Source organism: Balaenoptera borealis (genome assembly GCF_965194805.1).
Source record: "Balaenoptera borealis genome assembly, chromosome: 10".
Taxonomy (NCBI): domain Eukaryota; kingdom Metazoa; phylum Chordata; class Mammalia; order Artiodactyla; family Balaenopteridae; genus Balaenoptera; species Balaenoptera borealis.
This window is the reverse complement of record NC_138874.1, coordinates 91,173,527-91,191,782: the sequence shown is the minus strand read 5'-3', so window position 1 is coordinate 91,191,782 and position 18,256 is coordinate 91,173,527. Positions and strand designations below refer to the sequence as shown.

At 55.6% G+C, this 18,256-nt stretch overlaps 2 protein-coding genes across 16 annotated transcripts in view; one reads left to right on the top strand and one right to left on the bottom strand.

The window, feature by feature from the left end:
* Positions 1 to 2,579: 2,579 nt before the first annotated feature.
* SFXN3 (sideroflexin 3) lies at positions 2,580 to 9,876 on the bottom strand. 4 transcript variants are annotated; one of them, XM_082407205.1, is made up of 12 exons: positions 9,732 to 9,856; positions 9,073 to 9,255; positions 8,392 to 8,555; positions 7,560 to 7,734; positions 7,121 to 7,215; positions 6,709 to 6,784; positions 6,240 to 6,325; positions 5,898 to 6,025; positions 5,669 to 5,718; positions 4,756 to 4,805; positions 4,241 to 4,288; positions 2,580 to 3,967 (listed from the first exon to the last, which is right to left on the bottom strand). In XM_082407205.1, exons 3-12 carry the CDS (start codon positions 8,550 to 8,552, stop codon positions 3,871 to 3,873), a joined length of 966 nt encoding a protein of 321 aa, XP_082263331.1. In that variant the 5' UTR covers positions 8,553 to 8,555; positions 9,073 to 9,255; positions 9,732 to 9,856; the 3' UTR covers positions 2,580 to 3,870. The 4 variants fall into 4 exon arrangements, with proteins under 4 accessions (XP_082263331.1, XP_082263330.1, XP_082263332.1 ...); XM_082407204.1 differs by lacking the exon at positions 9,073 to 9,255 and having other exon boundaries at positions 9,732 to 9,876; XM_082407206.1 differs by lacking the exon at positions 9,073 to 9,255 and having other exon boundaries at positions 8,392 to 8,519; positions 9,732 to 9,872.
* An 831-nt stretch (positions 9,877 to 10,707) lies between these two features.
* PDZD7 (PDZ domain containing 7) overlaps positions 10,708 to 18,256 on the top strand; it is a 19,765-nt gene continuing 12,216 nt past the window's right edge. For 11 of the 12 annotated variants that reach the window (XR_014248954.1, XR_014248955.1, XR_014248956.1 and 8 more), the window contains exons 1-6: positions 11,135 to 11,210; positions 11,877 to 12,264; positions 16,465 to 16,605; positions 16,910 to 17,084; positions 17,603 to 17,779; positions 18,016 to 18,163. Coding sequence is in view for 8 of the 12 variants with exons in the window: in XM_082407185.1 (XP_082263311.1) it covers positions 12,042 to 12,264; positions 16,465 to 16,605; positions 16,910 to 17,084; positions 17,603 to 17,779; positions 18,016 to 18,163 (864 nt within the window). In the remaining 4 variants the exon portion in view is untranslated. Of the gene's footprint in view, positions 11,211 to 11,876; positions 12,265 to 16,464; positions 16,606 to 16,909; positions 17,085 to 17,602; positions 17,780 to 18,015; positions 18,164 to 18,256 lie in introns of all 12 variants that reach the window. The other variant, XM_082407183.1, reaches the window with a different exon arrangement.

Below are 18,256 nucleotides of genomic sequence, written 5' to 3'. Positions count from 1 at the left end.
TGAAGTCATTGCCCGGGAAACGGGAAGGAGGTGCAGCCAGCCGAATTTTGACTGACAGAAGCCAAGCAGGGGCGGGACGCTGCTTCTGACTGGCTATGTCCCCCATGAGGGGCGTGGCTCAGCTATGACTAACAGGCCCAGGGGCGGGGTTGGCTTGAGACTGACAAGCTTGACGGGGAGGAAATGGGACTTGGTTTTGGCTGTTAGGACACCAGCCAGGGCGGAACTAGGATAGTCTGACTGGCATGAGTCCACAGGGCCTGAGCTAAAGCTGGCCCAAACCACCTGTCCTTAAGATGCCGGCCTCATTAGCCCCAGTGACCAAGGAAAAGGGCAGGATATGGCCACCTGGTCCCCTCCCTATGGCCAGGGTAAGCCAGGCCTCCAGGTCCAAGCCATTTTTTCCCTTAGAACGTAGGCCAGGAGAGAGGAAGAAGGCTGGGGAGGAAGGCCAAGGATGCAGATGCAGGTTCCCAGAGAAGGTTCCTGGAGTCTGAGCACTGGGAGGAAGAGAGGAGGCCCAAGAATGGGGCCGATTATTAAACTGTGAGAACAGTGCTATCTCTACCCAAATGCTGACTTCCGAGGAAAATTCCAAGCACGTGGAGGCAGTCTGGAAAACATGCCTGGCTAGGATTTGCCCCTAGAGAACCTGTGAAGTTAGCTTAAACCAACCGTTTTTTCTTTGAGAAGCTGGTATGGAACTAGGAATGAAAGATGGCAGGAAAGCCTTCCTTCTCACTGGCCCACTGGTGCCCTGGCCAGCCTTCTCTCTGACGTGGTTTAGTATTATGTGCAGAGCACAGATAATTGTTATTAAATGTTCTTAATGATTTTGTTTTACAGAAATTCCAGCACCTCACTCCCGAAGTGGGTTTCTTTTACCTAGGTTTTCCAGTAAAAGTGCATAGGCCTCTTTTCAAGGGGATTGCCAAAGGCCAAAGCTGTAACTTCAGAAACAGCCTTCAAGATTTGACCCAGGGCTCCAGGTGGGCTTGGTGGGAGGCACTGTTCCCCGGCAGAACAGGATGGAATTGAAACTGGTTCTCTAAATGTCTTCCCATAGTTAATCAAGAACGGGAATCTTTGCTTTTACTCCTTCAGCTATAAAACCCTCAAGCTTGGAAACTCCTCGGTGGCTTTGGTAAAAGGTCTGTACACTTGTGGGCCTGTCAGTTTTGCTGGCCTGTAAACAAACTGGGCCCAGGGACATGTCCTGGAATGTCAAAGGGAGTAGGAGAATGACCTAAAGTTCGGCTGGCAGGTGAGGAAGAAGCATAGCACAGGCTTCATAGTCACTCAACTTGGCTTGAATCCTGGCTCCACCACCACATAGTTGTGTAGCTGTGGGCAACATTCTTAATGTCTTTAATAAGCCTGTGTCCTTGCTATGAATGGACATAACATGTCCGGCCTCACAGGGGTGGTTGTGGAGATCGAAGGAGACAATGAACTTAAAGCACTTGGCTTCAGTAAGCCTGCCTGGCACAACAGGGAAGGACTCAATGAGCAGTAGCTGGTGTCACCCCCACTGCCCAGCAAGTAAACTCCTACTTCCTAAGAGGATCGAGTGAGCGCAGGCCAGGGTAACAGGTCACTTGAGGCTGTTGTGGGACCATTCAGCCCTAAAGATTTCTCCTGACCACCTAGTGTGAGAGCTTTAGGCTGAAAAAAAGGGAGATGAAGGGTATTTCCTGCAGGGAATAGGGAATGGATTTTGTTATAGATTCATTCACGTTTATTCTTTTGAATCTTCCTAAGCCGAGGCTTGGTAAGAGAGGCAACTATTGGGGGAATTCCCTGGTGGTCCAGTGGTTAGGACTCTGCACTTTCACTGCTGAGGGCAGAGGGCGCGGGTTCAATCCCTGGTCAGGGAACTAAGGTCCCGCAAGCCGCACGGCCAAAAAAAAAAAAAAGACAACTATACACTGTTTAATAGTAGCTCTCACCAGTTGTACATAGGCATGAACAGGACTTTGGGCCTTATTTTTCCTAGAAAAAAAAGGGTGGGGGGGCTCATAAGCCGGGAGGGAGTAGAGGGCCCTGGGATGGGGGAAAGGGGTGTTAACTAGCAAATGGTACCAACCAGGCTTGTTCCAGTGTTGCATCAATGAGTGTAGGGGTGCAGAGGTGTGCTGGTGCCCTAACAACTTCTCTGATGGAGCCAGGCAGTCCTTAGCCCTCTAGCCTTCCTCTCCCAGAGGCCACCACCCCACGCCAAATGCCTGAAGGGAACCAAGAAGCCCAGACCCTGAGTTGGTTTGTAGGTGTGTGATCAGCAAACCCGCATCTCCGCCCCCGCCCCCGGCCAGAAAAGAAGGAAATGAAGCCAGCACTCCATCTGCTGAGGGAATAGAAGGTGGAGGCATCTACCCACATCCCTCCTTCTTTAGTACTCTGGGTGCTGATGGAGGACTGATTTTTCTAATCTCAGAGCTCCCTCTGCTGGGGGCTGAGGCTCCCTACAGAAGGGGAGGGAAGAGACTAAGACCTGAACTTTGTAGGGAGAAAAGGGAAGGCCGCAGGCAGGAAGCTCTTCCTGGGCACTCAGGACATGGAATTGAGTGAAGATCAAAAAGTAGACAGGTTTTCGGTTTATTGAGTAACAATGGCACCATAGCTTTTATTACTGGTGGCGGTTGGTTGGGGGAGCAGGAAAGTGCTCTTAGAGGATCGCACTGGTGCCTTCACCCCACTTCAGCCAGAGGTCACAGGAGCTGGAGTCATGGTCCAGCTCTGCACTCCGTGAATTCACCAGCACATATTCCATCCCCAAGTCCACCTCCCCTTTGGACCAGCTGTTGACTCCTGGGCCCTTCCTCCTCTTGGAGGTGGGGTGGGGCGGGGGAGCAGGGCCAGGCCTCAAGAAAGAGAAGGAACTAAGATCAGGATCCTGCTGAACGTCCAACAAGATCAGTGGAACACAAAATTCCCTGTCTTGAGATCATACGCTCAGGGCCTAGTTGCCCTTGAGGTGTCCTAGTTACAGCCACTCAGACACCTGTGGAGTTTAAGCACCGTTCCCAAGCTGTGTCCCTCCGTAAGAGGGTGCAGTGGGGGCTCTTAAACAGGAATGCTTGCTCTGCCTTCGTGGCTTTTTGGTTAGGGGAGGGGGTTGGGATTGTAACTTTGGACTTAAGGTTATGATGTCAGCGGCCCAAGAATTCCTAGGATTGTGCCTAAAGATGCCCGTACTACAGTGTGGGGGAGATGGGGAGATGGCAAGACCAGTACAGGACACTGACACTCCTTTGTTCTAGCAGAGAAGAGGAGAGGAAATGACCCGTTCCAGGATGTGGGGAATGCGATAAGCCCCCTGCCTCCCTTATCCCGACATGTCGTCCTCTGCCATCCCAGTTCCTGAGTCAGCTTCGGAAGCCAGGAAGCAGAAATCTGAAGGATTCAGCCCAGTTTAGCCTGCTAGTGTCCCTCAGTCTCTGTCCTGAGATCCTGGGTCTCCTCCTGTGTCCAGAAGGGGCAACGTTCCATCAGAAATGACTTGGCTGGTGGAACTGTTTAGGCGAGAAAGTCCTGTAGCCTGGCCGGCTGGCAGGTGACAGGAAGCCAAGAAGGGAAGCCAGACATGAGGATATCCCAGGACAGCCTGTACACACACGTATCACATATGTACATATGTAGACACACTAGCGCAGAAGAAAGGGATCATGTGACCCTGCTCTTTGAAATCAGAGGAGAGAAAAAGGCTATGGGGGCACCTCTCCCAGCCTAACGGATTGCTGGTCTCAACGGCTGCTCCCACACCAGGCCCCCGCCCAGTACCAGGCAGATGGAAAAGTGGCAGGGACGGCAAGGCTCCACTAAAGCAGCAGCCCAAGGAGGTGAGAGAGGAGGCCAGGGGCTGACGCCCCCTCAAAGCCCCTTGTTGTAGTAAACCACTTCGATACTGGGGTTTTGCTCATGGATCTGAGCTCTCAGCTCCGGCTCCAGCCTCCTCACGTGTATGGAGCTGCAACAGAACAGCGCAGGCAGGCTGAATGTCCCCTGAGCCCACCGCCCTCAGCTGGGTGCCCCCCGATCACCACCCCTCTTCCTCCCAGGCTGCTGAATCTTCTCCTTCGACTTCCAGAGGCCCAGATCATGGTCATTCCCCCACCCCCAGAATAAGTTGAATGCCTGCTAGGCCTCCTCCTGGAACACACTGAAGGAAACTAAATCAGCTGCTCCCAGAGATGTGGAGACCTGTCTGAAGCCCCCAGCCAAGCCTGGGGGCAACACTTACCTTCTCTGGGGGAACAGGGCACAGCACAGGGGGGTGGCAAATACCAGGCTGAGGGAGAAGAGTGTTGGAAAGGTTTGTGAAGCTCTGATCTAAGAGTGTTCCCTCCCGGCACCCCACCCCATCTCTGGAGACAGCCCCTAGGGGTGGAGATTGATTAAAGCCAACGATGACATTAGGTTCTGGCTGAGGAAAGAGCCTCCAGAGCAGTGACCCAGAGCTCCACAGCCAGTGACAGAATCAGGAATTAAATGTGCATGAAACTCTGGGCTGGTACCAAAAGGTATATTTCCATGGTTTCCATGGTAGATGTAGAACCCGTTCGACTAGATTCTTGACCTTCAAGAACAGAGATCACTCCTAACACACACAGTATGCCCTACAGGTGTCCATGACCCCTACCAGCTGAATGTATGAATGAATGATATATTTAAACATCTTAAAAGCAATAAGACCCACCCACATCCACCACAGAAAGGACACTCCCACACATTCTAGCTAACCCCCTGCACACTTACCAGAAGCCCACCAGTCCCACCTGCAGGGGCGCCCCCAGCCAGGGGCGGTGCTGTGGGGAGAGAGAGAGAATGTAATGGTGTGTGTCCCCTGCCCCCCTCACCCCTACACATTCACCCACCACGGCTCTATCCCATCAGCACTGCCTTTGAGCCTCTGACATGTGGCCCTTTTCTTCCCCCCAGTCCCATAACAGGGACTGACCACCCTCCACTCCAGCCAGGCCCATTTGCTGACACCCTCCCTAGCGTCCCACCACCCATCTTCACCTCTCAGAATCGCTTCCCACACTTCCTTCAGGAGCTGCTTTCTTCAGGAAGCTTCCTCTAACCCTCCACTCCCTCCTTCCCATCCCACTGAGTGAATCTGTCCCTTTCCAAACACATCTCCTGCTCTGCACACCCTTCTTGATTTGCTCCAGCCTTAGAGGCCACCAATCTATTGCTCCGTGTGCATGGTTGGCACTCAATAAATATTTGCGAATAAATGATTCAATAAATGAGCCAGAGCTTGTATCACTGTGCCTTGCTTCTCCATCCTGTTCGTGTGCGGGCGAGCCTGTGTGTGTGTCTCAATGTTTTTTGTAGCTGACAGCACGAGCATGATATCAAGCGTGGCTGTGATAGTCCATCCCTATGTGTGTCAGAGGTCTCTGGAGTGACACCAGCTTCCTTCAGGACAGAAACCCTTTCTTTCCTTCCCTTCCCTTCTCCTCCTGCACCCTCAGTGTTGCTTCATTCCAGCTCAATTTATTCTTGCTGAATGAATTAATGAAGGTGGAAGGGGTAGCACAGGGGTGGGGCAAACAGGTAGCAAGTCTTAGACTCAAGTCAGGTTGGAGAGGAAGTTGGGGACCGGTCACTTCTGCCCCCAGTCACCACTACTTCTAGGACGGGAGAGGTGAGAGTGACCTACCTTTAGGAAGTCTTTCTTCTCCAGGGTGTCCATGATCACGGGGGGAATGGCTGAGGGGAGAGCAGGGCAAGGAGGGAGGGAGTTAGTAGAGTGAAAGTCAGGACCCTAAGGAAGGGGCGATCCCCCTTTGCAGCTCCTCCCACTCCCCCCAGAGTCCTCAAACCTCCCGGATAATGGCACCCCCTTCTCTTAGAGCCGCCCATGCCCCACTGAGCCACTCCTGCCTCACCCATGGCAGGAATCGCCATGCAGATTCTTGATACCACCACCTGGAAGATTCCTTGCTTGGCTGTGGCCACGGAGTGGCCAAGCCTCTGACCCTGTTCATCGGTCACCGGGATGCCCACCTGCAGCTCTCTGAGAAGGGAAGGGGGTGGGGGTCAGATCACAAATCTGACCTGCCATGCTCTCACAGGCAGCTAGTCCCCTCAGACAGCCTAAATTCAAAGGCTGGTTCTCCCACCCCAGGATCCCAGCACCAGACTGAGACTAGGCCCAGCAGCTCGTGTGGCTGGCTGGTGTGCCGACATGCACCCTGGGCGTGCACACGCCAGGAGCTGGGGCCACTCACCTCTGCCTCATCAGGGGGATGTTGATGCAGTTGGCAGCTGCCACAGCTGCAAAGGGCACAAATCTGCCAACCAGCGGGGGCAGATGCTGGGGGAGGAAAGATGTCATTTAGTGCAGGGGTCCCCAACCCCAGGGCCGTAGACCGGTACCTGTTAGGAACTGGGCCGCATAGCAGAAGGTGAGTGGCAGGCGGGCAAGCAAGCGAAGCTTTATCTGCCGCTCCCCATTGCTCGCATTACCACCTGACCCATCCCCTCACCCCCGTCCGTGGAAAAACTATCTCTCACGAAACCGGTCCCAGGTGCCAAAAAGGTTGGGGACCGCTGATTTAGTGACCCTAAGGGCCATGGGGTGGTAAGGAACTCTGAGGAGAGATATGGGGAGCCTGTAGGTTGGGGTGGAGGAGTGGTAGGGAAGAAGGAGGCAGATAAAGCGTGAACTGGGGGGGCAGTGGAATGGGGGGGATTTACCTTGGTGAGGGATTTGAGTCCCAGGGCCGTGGCCACAGCCCCGGTGGTAGCACTCACGTAAGCCGTTCCCAGCTGCCTGTGGGCAGAAGAGCCAGGACACAAGGTGGGAGGTAAACAGTCCAGCATGTGGCTCTTTGCTTCAGGGACATGAGGTGTGGGAGGGTGGCCTCATTGCAGAGAAATGTCTCCCCTGCTCCAGTGCAGACTTGTCTGGAAGCCCCAATCCCTACCCTTGAAGAGGACTGGGTCCCCCAAAGCATATACAAGAAGACCTCAGGCCCTCAGTCAGGCCAGGAAAGTGAGTGGGGGGCAGGCTGAGAGGAGGGCGCTGAGCCACTGGCTGCATAGGCCCAGGGGAACAAGAGAGAGCAATGGAGGGCCGGGAGAAGAGTCCCAGGGAACAAGCTCTCACCCCACAGTGATGGGAGCGTCGCCACTGCGGTTGGAGTAGTTAACGATGGCATTGAAGGACTGATTCACCCACTGCCAGAACACCACGGTTGGGGTCTTCCTGAGGGAACAAAGACACTTACTTCCACAGTGTCCCACATCCTTGGACACTGATAATAAAACCCCAAAGGTTAACCCCAAACCCTCAGGAGGGCCAATGTTGATGCCCCTAGAACGTGCTCTGGTGACCCCTGCATGACCCTCCTTACACAAACACACCCATTGTCTCTGGGGTGGAAGGACCCCGGGGGCTGAGTTCTGAGGAATGGAAGGGATTCTAACACAAGCTCTCACCCACCTACTATTTTCTGCCCAAACTGACCCAGAGAGGAAGTGCCTAGTCATCAAGTTACACCGTAGCTTGGACAGAGCACCCAGGGAGGAGACACACAGGATAGGACCTGCCTGTAGAAGGTGAGCATGCAGCCGGTGATGGTCATGTTCATGGGCACCTGGGCTGACATGCGGCCAATCAGGACCACCTTCTCCCCTGTGTCCGGATGGAAGGCAGAGTCGTACACATACTTGGCCCTCCAGAGCTGGTCCTCGGTGAGCCCTGGCGTCACCACACCAGCCCTGCAGAGGTTGGCAAGGAGGAAACAGGCAATTCTAGGGGGCAGATCTGCCCTCCCAAGCCCTGCCCACCCAGCTCAGGGGAAGTCTGGGCAGAGGACCAGGCACTTTGGCTCCCAATCTCAAAACAAAGGAACTACTTGTCTCTGGGGAAGAATCAACTCTTGCCAGAAGGAGGGCTCCTATTTCTATTTCCCTTCTAACCACACAAGGAGGGGTGCCCTTCTGTTTCTGCCCAAATGCTAGGTCAATGCTGGGTAATGGTGGTTTCCAATGGGTCAAAAATGGCTGGGGTGTTGCATGAGTTTTTCCTCCTGGAGACAAGGAGGCTGCCCTCCTACTTCCTTGGGACTCAGCTGAGCCCCTCTGCCCTTGCAGAGGGTGGCCCAGCAGTGGGACAGGTCCTTGTAGAGGGTTTGTGAAACACAGAGCAGCCCCCTACCCACAAATATCAACACCACCTCCTCAACCCAAACACCCTGAAATCCTTTAAGTTAAAGTTCTGTGCCCTAGTTGTCTGTGATTCCAACAGAGAGGGCAAGGGAGTGAGAGGGTGGAGGAGTGGAAGAGGGTCACGCTCAAGTTAGGGGAGACAGGTGCAAAAGGTACTGTATTAACAGCAGGGAATGAGCCCCTGGGTTAAATGGGGTTGGGGGTCACCTGTAGTTCTGCACGATGTTCCGGGAAGCTTCTAGCTGTGCCCCAGACAACAGCAGATTTCGGGGGTCGGTCACAGTGAAGAAGTGCCGGGCTCTGCCCAGGAAAGTGCTCTGGTCCCAGCGAGGTTCCTGGATATTGATATCTAAGGGCAACTCACCCATTTTCTGCAGGGCAGGCACCAAAGTCAGAGGACTCCAAGGAGGGGTCCAAGGACTCCACATGGGGGAGACGTTGGTGGTGCTGCCCTGGTCCCTGCCAATCCTTCTAGAGCTTAAGATGACTCTAGATAGGTAAGCAAGGATGTGGGGAGGAGCTGTTTCCTAGGCAATGTTCCAGCCCCCCTGGGCCACTAGAGAACATGGCCAGGAAAACAGATGTCCTTGCACTCTGGCCTGGTACAGATTTTCATGAGCGAGGATTTACATGTGTGTGGTTGACGCATATGTGTGTGGTTGACGCATGAGCAGCAATTAATCCCATGCAGCTACTCTTGTGCTCTGTATGCACAAAAATGCAGATTATATGCATTACACATCCACGTTCATGTCAGCTTTAGGCCCCAGTTGCCTTGAGACCTACATACAAACCCCCAAGGCTGTTTGGGAAGATGGCATAAGCCATCTCACACCCCAGGCCCTGACTGGAGGAGAGCAAGGGTTCATTGGCAACTCCAGGGCTTACCTATTCCAGATCTCAAACAGGGGACTCTGATGCCAGCCAGCCAGGTGTGCTCGTGGGCATGCACAGTCCCCTCTCCAGACCCATCTTCCTCAGCTCACACTGAATGGCCCAAGGCTCTCCTTGTTCCCTAGCTGGGCAGGGCTGGCACGAACACACATCCACCTCTCCCTGAGCTACCTGCCTCTAAAGGAGCAGGATTCAGTGAGTGACCCCTCCACTCAGCACAGAGAGGAAAGCCTGAAGCATTCATCTGGCCACGTTGGGCAAAATCCTACAGAATGACTAATCCTCTCCAACCACACTTCCTCCTTCACAGGCAGACACACCCTCCCCTCTCACACACTCACATTCACATACCCACACACAAAGACACCAGCATACACGCCCTACACAGACCTGCAAACAGGGTGGACACACCCTGCATACAAAGACCGTTACTTACACACACACACAGCTCATATCCATCAGTTGCAGACACTTGAATGTGTGACCATACAGAGTCTCACTCCGACATTCCCTCCCCAGCCAACCTCCCCTCGTGCCCTAGAGCCGAAGATGCTGAATCTCGCAGGACAGAGGCAACTTTCCTCTCTGATTCCCAGCCCTCAAGCCCCTACTCCCCTGACCCCCGAACCCCGCCCGGCACAATGAGCACTCACGCTTTCCTAGGCTCCTGGGCTCCCGTCCTCTGCAGCTCTCAGTCCCGCCTTCCTCTCCGCGCGTCGCCCCCGCCCTCACACTCATCACGGGTAACGTCACGCGTGACGCTCGCCAGCCTGAGGGGCGGAGACTCCCTTGGCGCATCCGCCCGGCGAGGCCAGGGATTGGCAGAGCCTGGGGGCGATGGGTGTCATTTAAGGGCGACGCCCCCAGCCCGGGCCACTGAGACCCGGCCCTACGCTGTCTCCCAGAGCCAATCCGGGCTCAGGGATCAGTTCTGGCCACGTCCCCAGCCCGAGAGAGGAGGGGAGGAGCTGCCCCATTTGCTTGCAGTCCCTTGGCTGGCCTCGGGAGGCACCCGGCCTCTGCAACAGGGGGTCTAGGTGCCCGGGGCGAAGGCGGGCGTCGTGGAGGGGCATCCTCTGACGGTACGCCCGGAGGGACTCGGGTTACCATCGCCTTGTTTACTTGATGGCTGCCTTGGCAGTGGCCTCTGCCTACTTGGACCCCTTGTCTCCTACCCCGGTTCCCTCAAGGTCCTCTCGCAGCACCTTGGCATTCTCACCCCTTCACAGTCCGGTTCTGCTCGTGCCTGTGCCTCTTCGGTGTCCCCAGCCCTTTCCTCCTCCCCAGTCCCCTCTATACTCCCCTGTATAGCCTCTAGCTCCACTGGGTCCCCAGTTTCCTTATGCCCCAATCCCTACCCCTGCATCACAGACCCTGGCCGCAGTCCCTGCCCCGGATGTGAAGGGGCAGAAAGCTCACGGTACCTCTGTCTGCATCAAGAAAGTGGATCAGAAAGATTCTTCCTCCTTCTAGTGTCCTGGAACCAGCTTCCCTGCCTTGCGTCCTTTCCAGAACTGGGTGGCCAGAGAGACACTTTCTGACATAGAAGGAGGATGCATATGAAGGCAGCGCTCAAACACACACACACACACACACACACACACACACACACTCCCAACTCACCCAGTCACCATACAGAGCATGCGTGCTGCACACCCAGGTGCCAGCCCGCGCTCCTGCCCACCGCAGGCTCACGCCCCGCTCTGCCCAGGTGGCATTCCCTCGCTGAGGCCTCAGGGGTGACCGCGGAGGGGTGGCAATTTCATGAGCCCTGGTAGCTGGTTTGGCCTGGAGAAGACGTGGTTCTGGGCTCCCCTGCGCTGAACCGGTAGCGGGAGCCGGGCGAGCTGAGACCCAAGGCCTAAATTCGCGGTGTGGGGTGGGGCACCAGAACTCGAAGTGGAGCGGGTAGAACCCAAAGGCCCAGATTACAAACGGCCGTCCGGGGCACCCAAGGGAGATGGCTGGAGGGAGTGATTGGCGGCCCTCCCAGCCAATGGGAGCCAGGGACTGCGCTGGGCAGCCCTATTCCTGCAGCCTCGGCGGGGCTTGGGCGGGGATCCCCCTGCTGCTGCTGCTGTCGCCCGCGCCCGCGGGCGGGCGAGGCTGGCGGCTGCAGCACGCGCGAGCAGGTGAGGGGGGCCGGGAGGACCGAGCCGGGGGTAGGGTGCTGCGTTCTGGGTCCCGGAGCTGCTCTGAGGGATTTGGCCCAGGTTTTGCGCGGGATGTTGGGGGGCTCTCGCCAGCAGGTCCTTCCCCCAAGGCTGGGAGAGGTTCACGCCGCTCTTTGGACGGGAGGGAAGGGGGGACAGAGGGGACCGCAGCCTGGGGCCTGGGGATCTCTGGGGCCCTTGGCTGCAGTTGTCCCAGGTTCTGAAGCCCCTCGAGGCCCGAGCTCCTGGGGCTGGCCCCCTACCCACATACACAGGAGAGGTGGTTCAGAGAACTATCCCGGCCCAAATTTCTCTCACACTGCTTGCAGCCCTAGGGCCGGCAATAATCTCATCTCCACTCTCTCAACCTCTACTGAGGACTGGGGACCTACTGGAGTAGATGACTCAGCTGAGAGCAGGAACTAGGGGTGAAAGAGAGGTTCTCACCCACCTTGTTGTATAAATGGCTCCAGAAGTCCACAATGGTGGCTGAACTGGGCAGTTCTCTGGCCAGGGGGTGGGAGAGGTGAGAGGCCTAAGGCATGGGAGGCAGGATGCTCCAAGCAGGGGGTGGGGTGGAAGTTCTGGGGGGGCAGCGGGAGCAGCATTCACACCCCTTCCCCAATCCCTGCTCTCCCTGTGCAGGCCTGGAGCACACACTCCTGAGAGGCAGCAGAGCTCGGGGATTCCAGGTCCCTGAGATCCCAGTCCGCACAGAAGGCTCATGGAGCCTGGGGCACGCGGGGCCCTCCTCTCAAGGGCTAGCAGGTTCCCTCTGGACCTGTAGGGCACCACCCCAGTCTAGCCACCATGGCGCATGGCTTCCCAGTGGGCTTCGACCCAGTGGGCCTCAGAGACCTAAGCTCTGGCTCTCTGAGCTCCCTGTCCTCCCGAGGCCACCTGGGCAGCGAGTCAGGCTCTGCAACCCGATACCTGCTGAGAAAGCAACGGCGGCTGCTGAATGGGCCCCTCCGCGGAATCCGAGCCTCATCGCCCATGGGCCGTGTCATCCTCATCAACTCCCCCATCGAAGGTGGGAGCAGGGCCCAGCCACCGGGCCCGGGAACTGCGGGCGGGGGGGTAGGGGACAGCAGGCACTAGGCAGGAGAAGGCAGAGCCAGTGTGGGTGGGGGAACTCAAGAAATGGGAATCGTAGGGATGCAGGGAGAGAGGGCCTCTGGTATCCCATAGACTCTTCCTCATCTACCCTTTTCTCACCTTTAAGCCGATCCTTTAGTGTTCCAGGATTGTGGAGAGGTCAGAGGTGGGAGGTCTGGCATGGAGGTAGAGAAGGGGGGTGTGGTATGCCAGCCCCCAAGGAAGCAAGGCAGAGTAATAAATTGGCCCCTCACTCCTATGGACTCTTCCTTTCTCCAGACCCATTCATGTATGACTTTGGGGGGTGGGCAGGATGGAGAAGGACATTCTTCATCAACCAGTTCATTGTGTGCCCAGCTCTGTGCTGGGCTGTGAGGAGTCAACGTCCAGCTGGACAGACAGAATTAAAGGCTTCAGGTGCAGAGGACGGAGACAGAGGTAAAGTGGAAGATGTTCCAAAGAGTGGGGAGAAAAGGAGGGTTGAGGATAGGGAGGGAGCCCCAGGTCTGGGCCCTGAGGGAGGGGGACAGCTAATCTTATGTAGTTGCTTAACGTTTCATTGCACACCTATTGTATACCAACTCTCGTTAGGTCCTGTGGGAACCTGCAGAGAAATAAGGCTCAATCTTCACCTTCCAGAAATTTCCAGTGTAGCAGGGCTTAGAGACAGAGCAATGACAGCAGCTGGTGGTGGGGCAGAGATAGCACAGACAAGGCTGTAATGGAAAGCATGGAATATGATGGGTGGGCACTTCGGAGACAGCCTGGCTGCAATGACAGATGTGAGGCGACAAAGAGCTGGTGACCAAGGCAGGACCTTGAATACCAGCAGGGGAGTGGGGCCCCCTGGGCCTGGGCTTTCCGTGGGTGGGACCAGATAAGTATCTCCAGCCCCGATCTTCTCTCTCAGCCAGCAGGGCTCCCCTGGCTGGATCCCAGCCTGGACTTTTCAGCCTGCTCCTTCCCGCTGACTCAGCTGGGCCCCTCTGTCCCCTACGCAGGGCACCAGGGCAGGGAAAGAGCATGTTGCTCAGGGAGCAGGCTTTCCTGCACCAGGGGCCCATCACGCTCACCCCCGTCATCCGCCAAGCTCGGCCTCCACTTCCAGTGAGCAGCAGGGCAGCGAGTCATTCTGGACATGGAGCAGAAGTCGCCAGATAAGCTAGGAAACACAGAGGGGGAGAGAGGAGGTACTGTAGCACGGCCCTTGCAAGTCCCATCGTATTGGAAGAACTACGTCATACCTCCCCCTCACATGCCCACGTACTCCATGCCCAACTGTGATGCCAGGCCTATGCACTGTCCCTCTAAAGATCCTCTTCCAGAAGTTCCATGGTGCTCTCTCCCTCTGCCTCACCCCAGTGCCCTAGTGCAGCCAGGAGAGCAGCATCCCCTAGCAATGGAAGGACTGGGGCATTGCTCCAGCCAGCTGGCTTGTCTGGGTTGGGAGCCTGTGAGCTCAGAATCATCCCCTCTGCCTGAGCACAAACATCTCCCAACTCACCACAGCCTGGAGCCCCTCCCCCATGTTATTATCAATATTTAGAACTTTCCAGAGGCCTAAAGTTAACTGATAAGGGAGACACAGTGGGAAGGGGAACACTGCCACCCATATCATCCAGGAGTTCCCACCAACTCCTCAAACTCAGTGGGTCCCAGAGAAATGGTATTATCTTTAATCCCAACCAGCCCTTTCTCCTTACTCTCCTAATTCATTCATTTATTCATTATTCCACTTATTATTTCATTGATTAAAAAAAGACTTAGCAAATATCAAGCACAGTGCACCATACTGGGGATACATTGGTGGAAAGAATTACTAAGTCCCTACCGTGATTGAGCTTACAGTCCAGTGAAAAGAGAGCAAGAATAAATAATATACAAATAAGCAAATGATGAGAAAGGATGGTAAGAATCTTGAAGGTACTAATTTGGATGATATGATAGAGCAGTGGTTCTCAAACTTCAGAATACATCAGAATTGCCTGGAGGGCTTGTTAAAAGATAGGTTACTGGGCCCTACACCCAGAGAATCTGATTCAGTGAGCCTGTGGTAAAACCCCCAAGTTCACATTTTTAATAATTTTCCAGGTGCTGCTATGCTGCTGGTCTGGAGAGCTCGCTTTGAGAACCATTCGAACAGAGACTACCTGGGAGGAGGGGGAAGGGACTTTCTTAGGTAGGGTTGTCCAGGAAGGCTTCTCTGAGAAAGTGGTGTCTGAGCCAGGAGGAAGTGGAAATAGGAAGTGGCTTTATGAAGGTCTGGGCAAGAGCATCGCAGGCAGAGGGAACACTGAAAGGACTGGCCGGTGAGAGGAACAGGAAGGCGGTCACTGTGGCGAAAGGTCATGAGGCTGGGGAAGGTGGCCAGAGGTGAGTGTAGAGAGGTGGGCAGAGCAAAGCCCAGGGAGGGCTTTATTGGGCGTGGAAGGAATGTGGATCTCCTTCTAGAAGCAGGGGTAGGCACTGAGGTTTTTAATCAGGGGAAAGGCATGATCTAGTATGAAAGTTGACTCTGGCCACTGTGTAGAGAATGGATTAAAGGAGGCAGGAGTGGAGGAGATAGTGAGGAGGCTGCCGAGTGCCTGGAGGGATGCCTGGTGGCCCCAGGCTAGGGCAGTGGAGGTAGAGGATCTTCCTTCCTCAGAGGCCCCAAGCTCCTAGGCTCAAAACCCCAGATTTGACATCCCCCTGGCCCAGGGCCCTAGGGAGGCCCCCCGGGGAGAGACTGAGGAGAAAGAAGTTTGGAGGGCGGGAGAGCAAAAGGCTCCTTGTCTGGGCTGAGAAAGTCCTGGGACCTGTGCAGACAGAATCAGCTAGGAAGCCCCAGCATCTCCCACACCTCTGTCCTGCACTGTCCCCACCTACAGGCTGCCCTTGGGGATTACTTCCTGAGCTGCCCTGCTCATGTACTGTAACCTGTTTTCTCTTAGATCGAATAGAAGTGTGTGTGTGTGTGTGTGTGTGTGTGTGTGTGTGTGTGTGTGTGTGTGTTTGTGTGATATTTCTCCTCTCAAACACCTCTGAGTAAGCCTTCCCCAAGAACTCTGACCTTCCCACCTGGAACCCAACTTACCCCTCCAGTCCCCTCACTTTTCTCTAACCAAAAGGCCACCTCTGAGCCTTTGCTCACTCCATCCCCTCATCAGTGCCTTTCCCTTCCCCTCCACCCATCCAAATCCCATCCTCCAAGAAACCTTCCCTGACAGCTCCAGTCCCTAAGGACCCCCTCCTCTGACTTTCCCCATCACTGATGGAGAGGACCACTTCTGTGCTCTGGGCACATACTGAGGCATGGTGGTTTGAGTTTCTTTCCTCATGTAGTCAGTTAGCTCCTAGAGGGTGCTAACTCAGTTAGCTCTAGAGGGTGAGAGCCCTCACCTCCAGGATCACAGAGTCTATGAGATACAAGGGGCCTCAGGGATCCTTCCACAACATCCCAGACAGGGACTTACTAGGTATCAGCTTGTATGCCTCCAGTGATGGGAAACTCACTACCTTTCTTGGAAAATTCATTCCATTGTCTGCCAACTGAAGGTTTTAGAAAGCTTTCCCTTATTAAATCTTCCTCCATATAACTCCACTGCATGGGCTTGGTTCTGCCTTATGGATTACACAGACAAAAACATCTAATGCCTTTTATAGAAGAGCTCTTCAACTATTTGAATATAGACTTACCATACTCGTCTCTGCTGCAAGCTGGAGAGCCCAGACTCCCTCAGCTGTGCCTCGTAGAATGGAATCTTGAACATCTTTCCCATCCATCTGACTCTCAGAGTGGCAGGATTTTTCAGAATTTGGCCTATCCGAGGCCTGTGGTCATGGGTAGCTTAGTAAGGATTAGATATACACACACACACACACACACACACACACACAGACCCTGCATTATGAGGAAAGGAGAACAGTGTCTTCTAGCATGGAGTCCTGTCCTGCCTGCTCCCACACCCTCCCTGGCCCATGGTCTCAAAATCACCCAGAGAGGACTCAGAAATTAGCTACCTACCCCCTCATTTAGGGCCCTGGGTGCCGGTGCCCAGCAACCCAGCCTTCGCAGGCCCCAAGCTGGGGAGGCCAGGGGCCCTCTGTGCCCAGAATGGGCAGGGGAGTCATGCCTGTGTCCCTACGCCAACAGCCAACAGTGATGAAAGTGACATCATCCATGCAGTTCGAGTGGAGAAGAGTCCAGCTGGGAGGCTGGGGTTCAGTGTGCGGGGCGGCTCTGAGCACGGCCTGGGCATCTTCGTCAGCAAAGTGGAGAAGGGGAGCAGTGCAGGTGAGTGGGGCCCAGGTCCTGGCTTCGGATGTGACCCCCACTTTGGTGGGGTGTGGAGATGCTGTTGTCAAGAATAAGAGGAGAGGGCCCTCAGCTTTGGAGGGCCTGATCCAATGGGGAGATGGAAGGGGCTAATGAACAGGTAGGTCCCTGTCTGATGACAGATACTCAGACCCTACCTGGGGATCCCAATCTCATCAAAGAGGTGTTACCCCAGGGAGCCTAGTCTGATGGGAGAGGCTCAGCCTCAACCTGGGGGACTTCTCCCAAGCGGCCTGTGCCAGCCACCCCTCCCCTGGTGCAGAGCGGGCTGGTCTGTGCGTGGGTGACAAGATCACTGAGGTGAATGGGCTGAGCCTGGAGAGCACCACGATGGGCAGTGCTGTGAAGGTGCTGACGGGCAGCAGCCGCCTGCACATGATGGTGAGGCGCATGGGCCGCGTACCAGGCATCAAGTTCTCCAAGGAGAAGACCACATGGTGAGCAGGCCTGGTCCCACTCCACCCACCCCAGCACCACCACCCAAAGCCGTGGAGGGAGAGGCCCACGGCACAGGGCTCAGCCGGGGGCCTGGCTAGTATGGCTTCTGCTCTTCCCATTCCCTGGCACTGGAAACACAGGAATCCGACAGCCCGACCTTGAAATGAGAAAAGGCCATTTCCTTCCCCAAGCCCTCCTCTCAACACTCTGCTGTCTCAGACCCCAGTGGCCCTGCCCCTCCATGCTGCGGCTGTGAGCCTGGGGACAGTACAGGGCCTCTCCCATGGGGCCCGGGGAGGATTTGAAATGGGGCCTGGCAGTTAGAGCTGCTCAGTAAAGAGAGATTTGCGTGGTTCCCCTGACTTGATGAAATCTATGTCCCAGTGAAGATCTCAGGTCTGGGAGTCCCCCAAAGGCAGCCCTGCCTTTCCTATGCAACTGTCTTGACTGCTGGGAGGTGAGGGGGTGGCCGGTGGTGGATGAGGGCCCAGGCTGAGGGCCCCGTGCTGTTGTCCAGGGTGGATGTGGTCAATCGGCGGCTGGTGGTGGAAAAGTGCAGCTCAACGCCCTCTGACAGCGGCTCAGAGGACGGCGCACGGCGCATCGTCCATCTCTACACAACCTCTGACGACTTCTGCCTGGGCTTCAACATCCGCGGGGGCAAGGAGTTTGGCCTGGGCATCTATGTGTCCAAGTGAGGGCTGGGGCAGGGTATGGAACGGGGTTGGGCTGGAACCTGGTGATGGGTCAGCAAGTGAGTCCTGGCCAATGACCTAGGTCAGGGATGGGATCTGGAGAGGGGGTCGGGGGTCACCAGGAGAAGGGTCAAGGGGTTTGACTGGGGTATCCCTGTATCCAAGTGAAGAGTCTGGAATAGGGTGAGGGAGAGCAGCCAGGTGGCCTATCAGAATGCCTCCTTTCTGACCCCAGAGTGGACCATGGTGGACTGGCCGAGGAGAACGGCATCAAGGTGGGGGACCAGGTCCTGGCGGCCAATGGTGTCAGGTTCGACGACATCAGCCACAGCCAAGCCGTGGAGGTGCTGAAGGGCCAAACACACATCATGTTGACCATCAAGGTGGGCAGGACTGTGGGAGACAAGGAGAAGCTAGACTATAGGAAGGACTTCCCAGACCACTCTAGCACTTAATGTTGCCCATCGCTGTGCAGC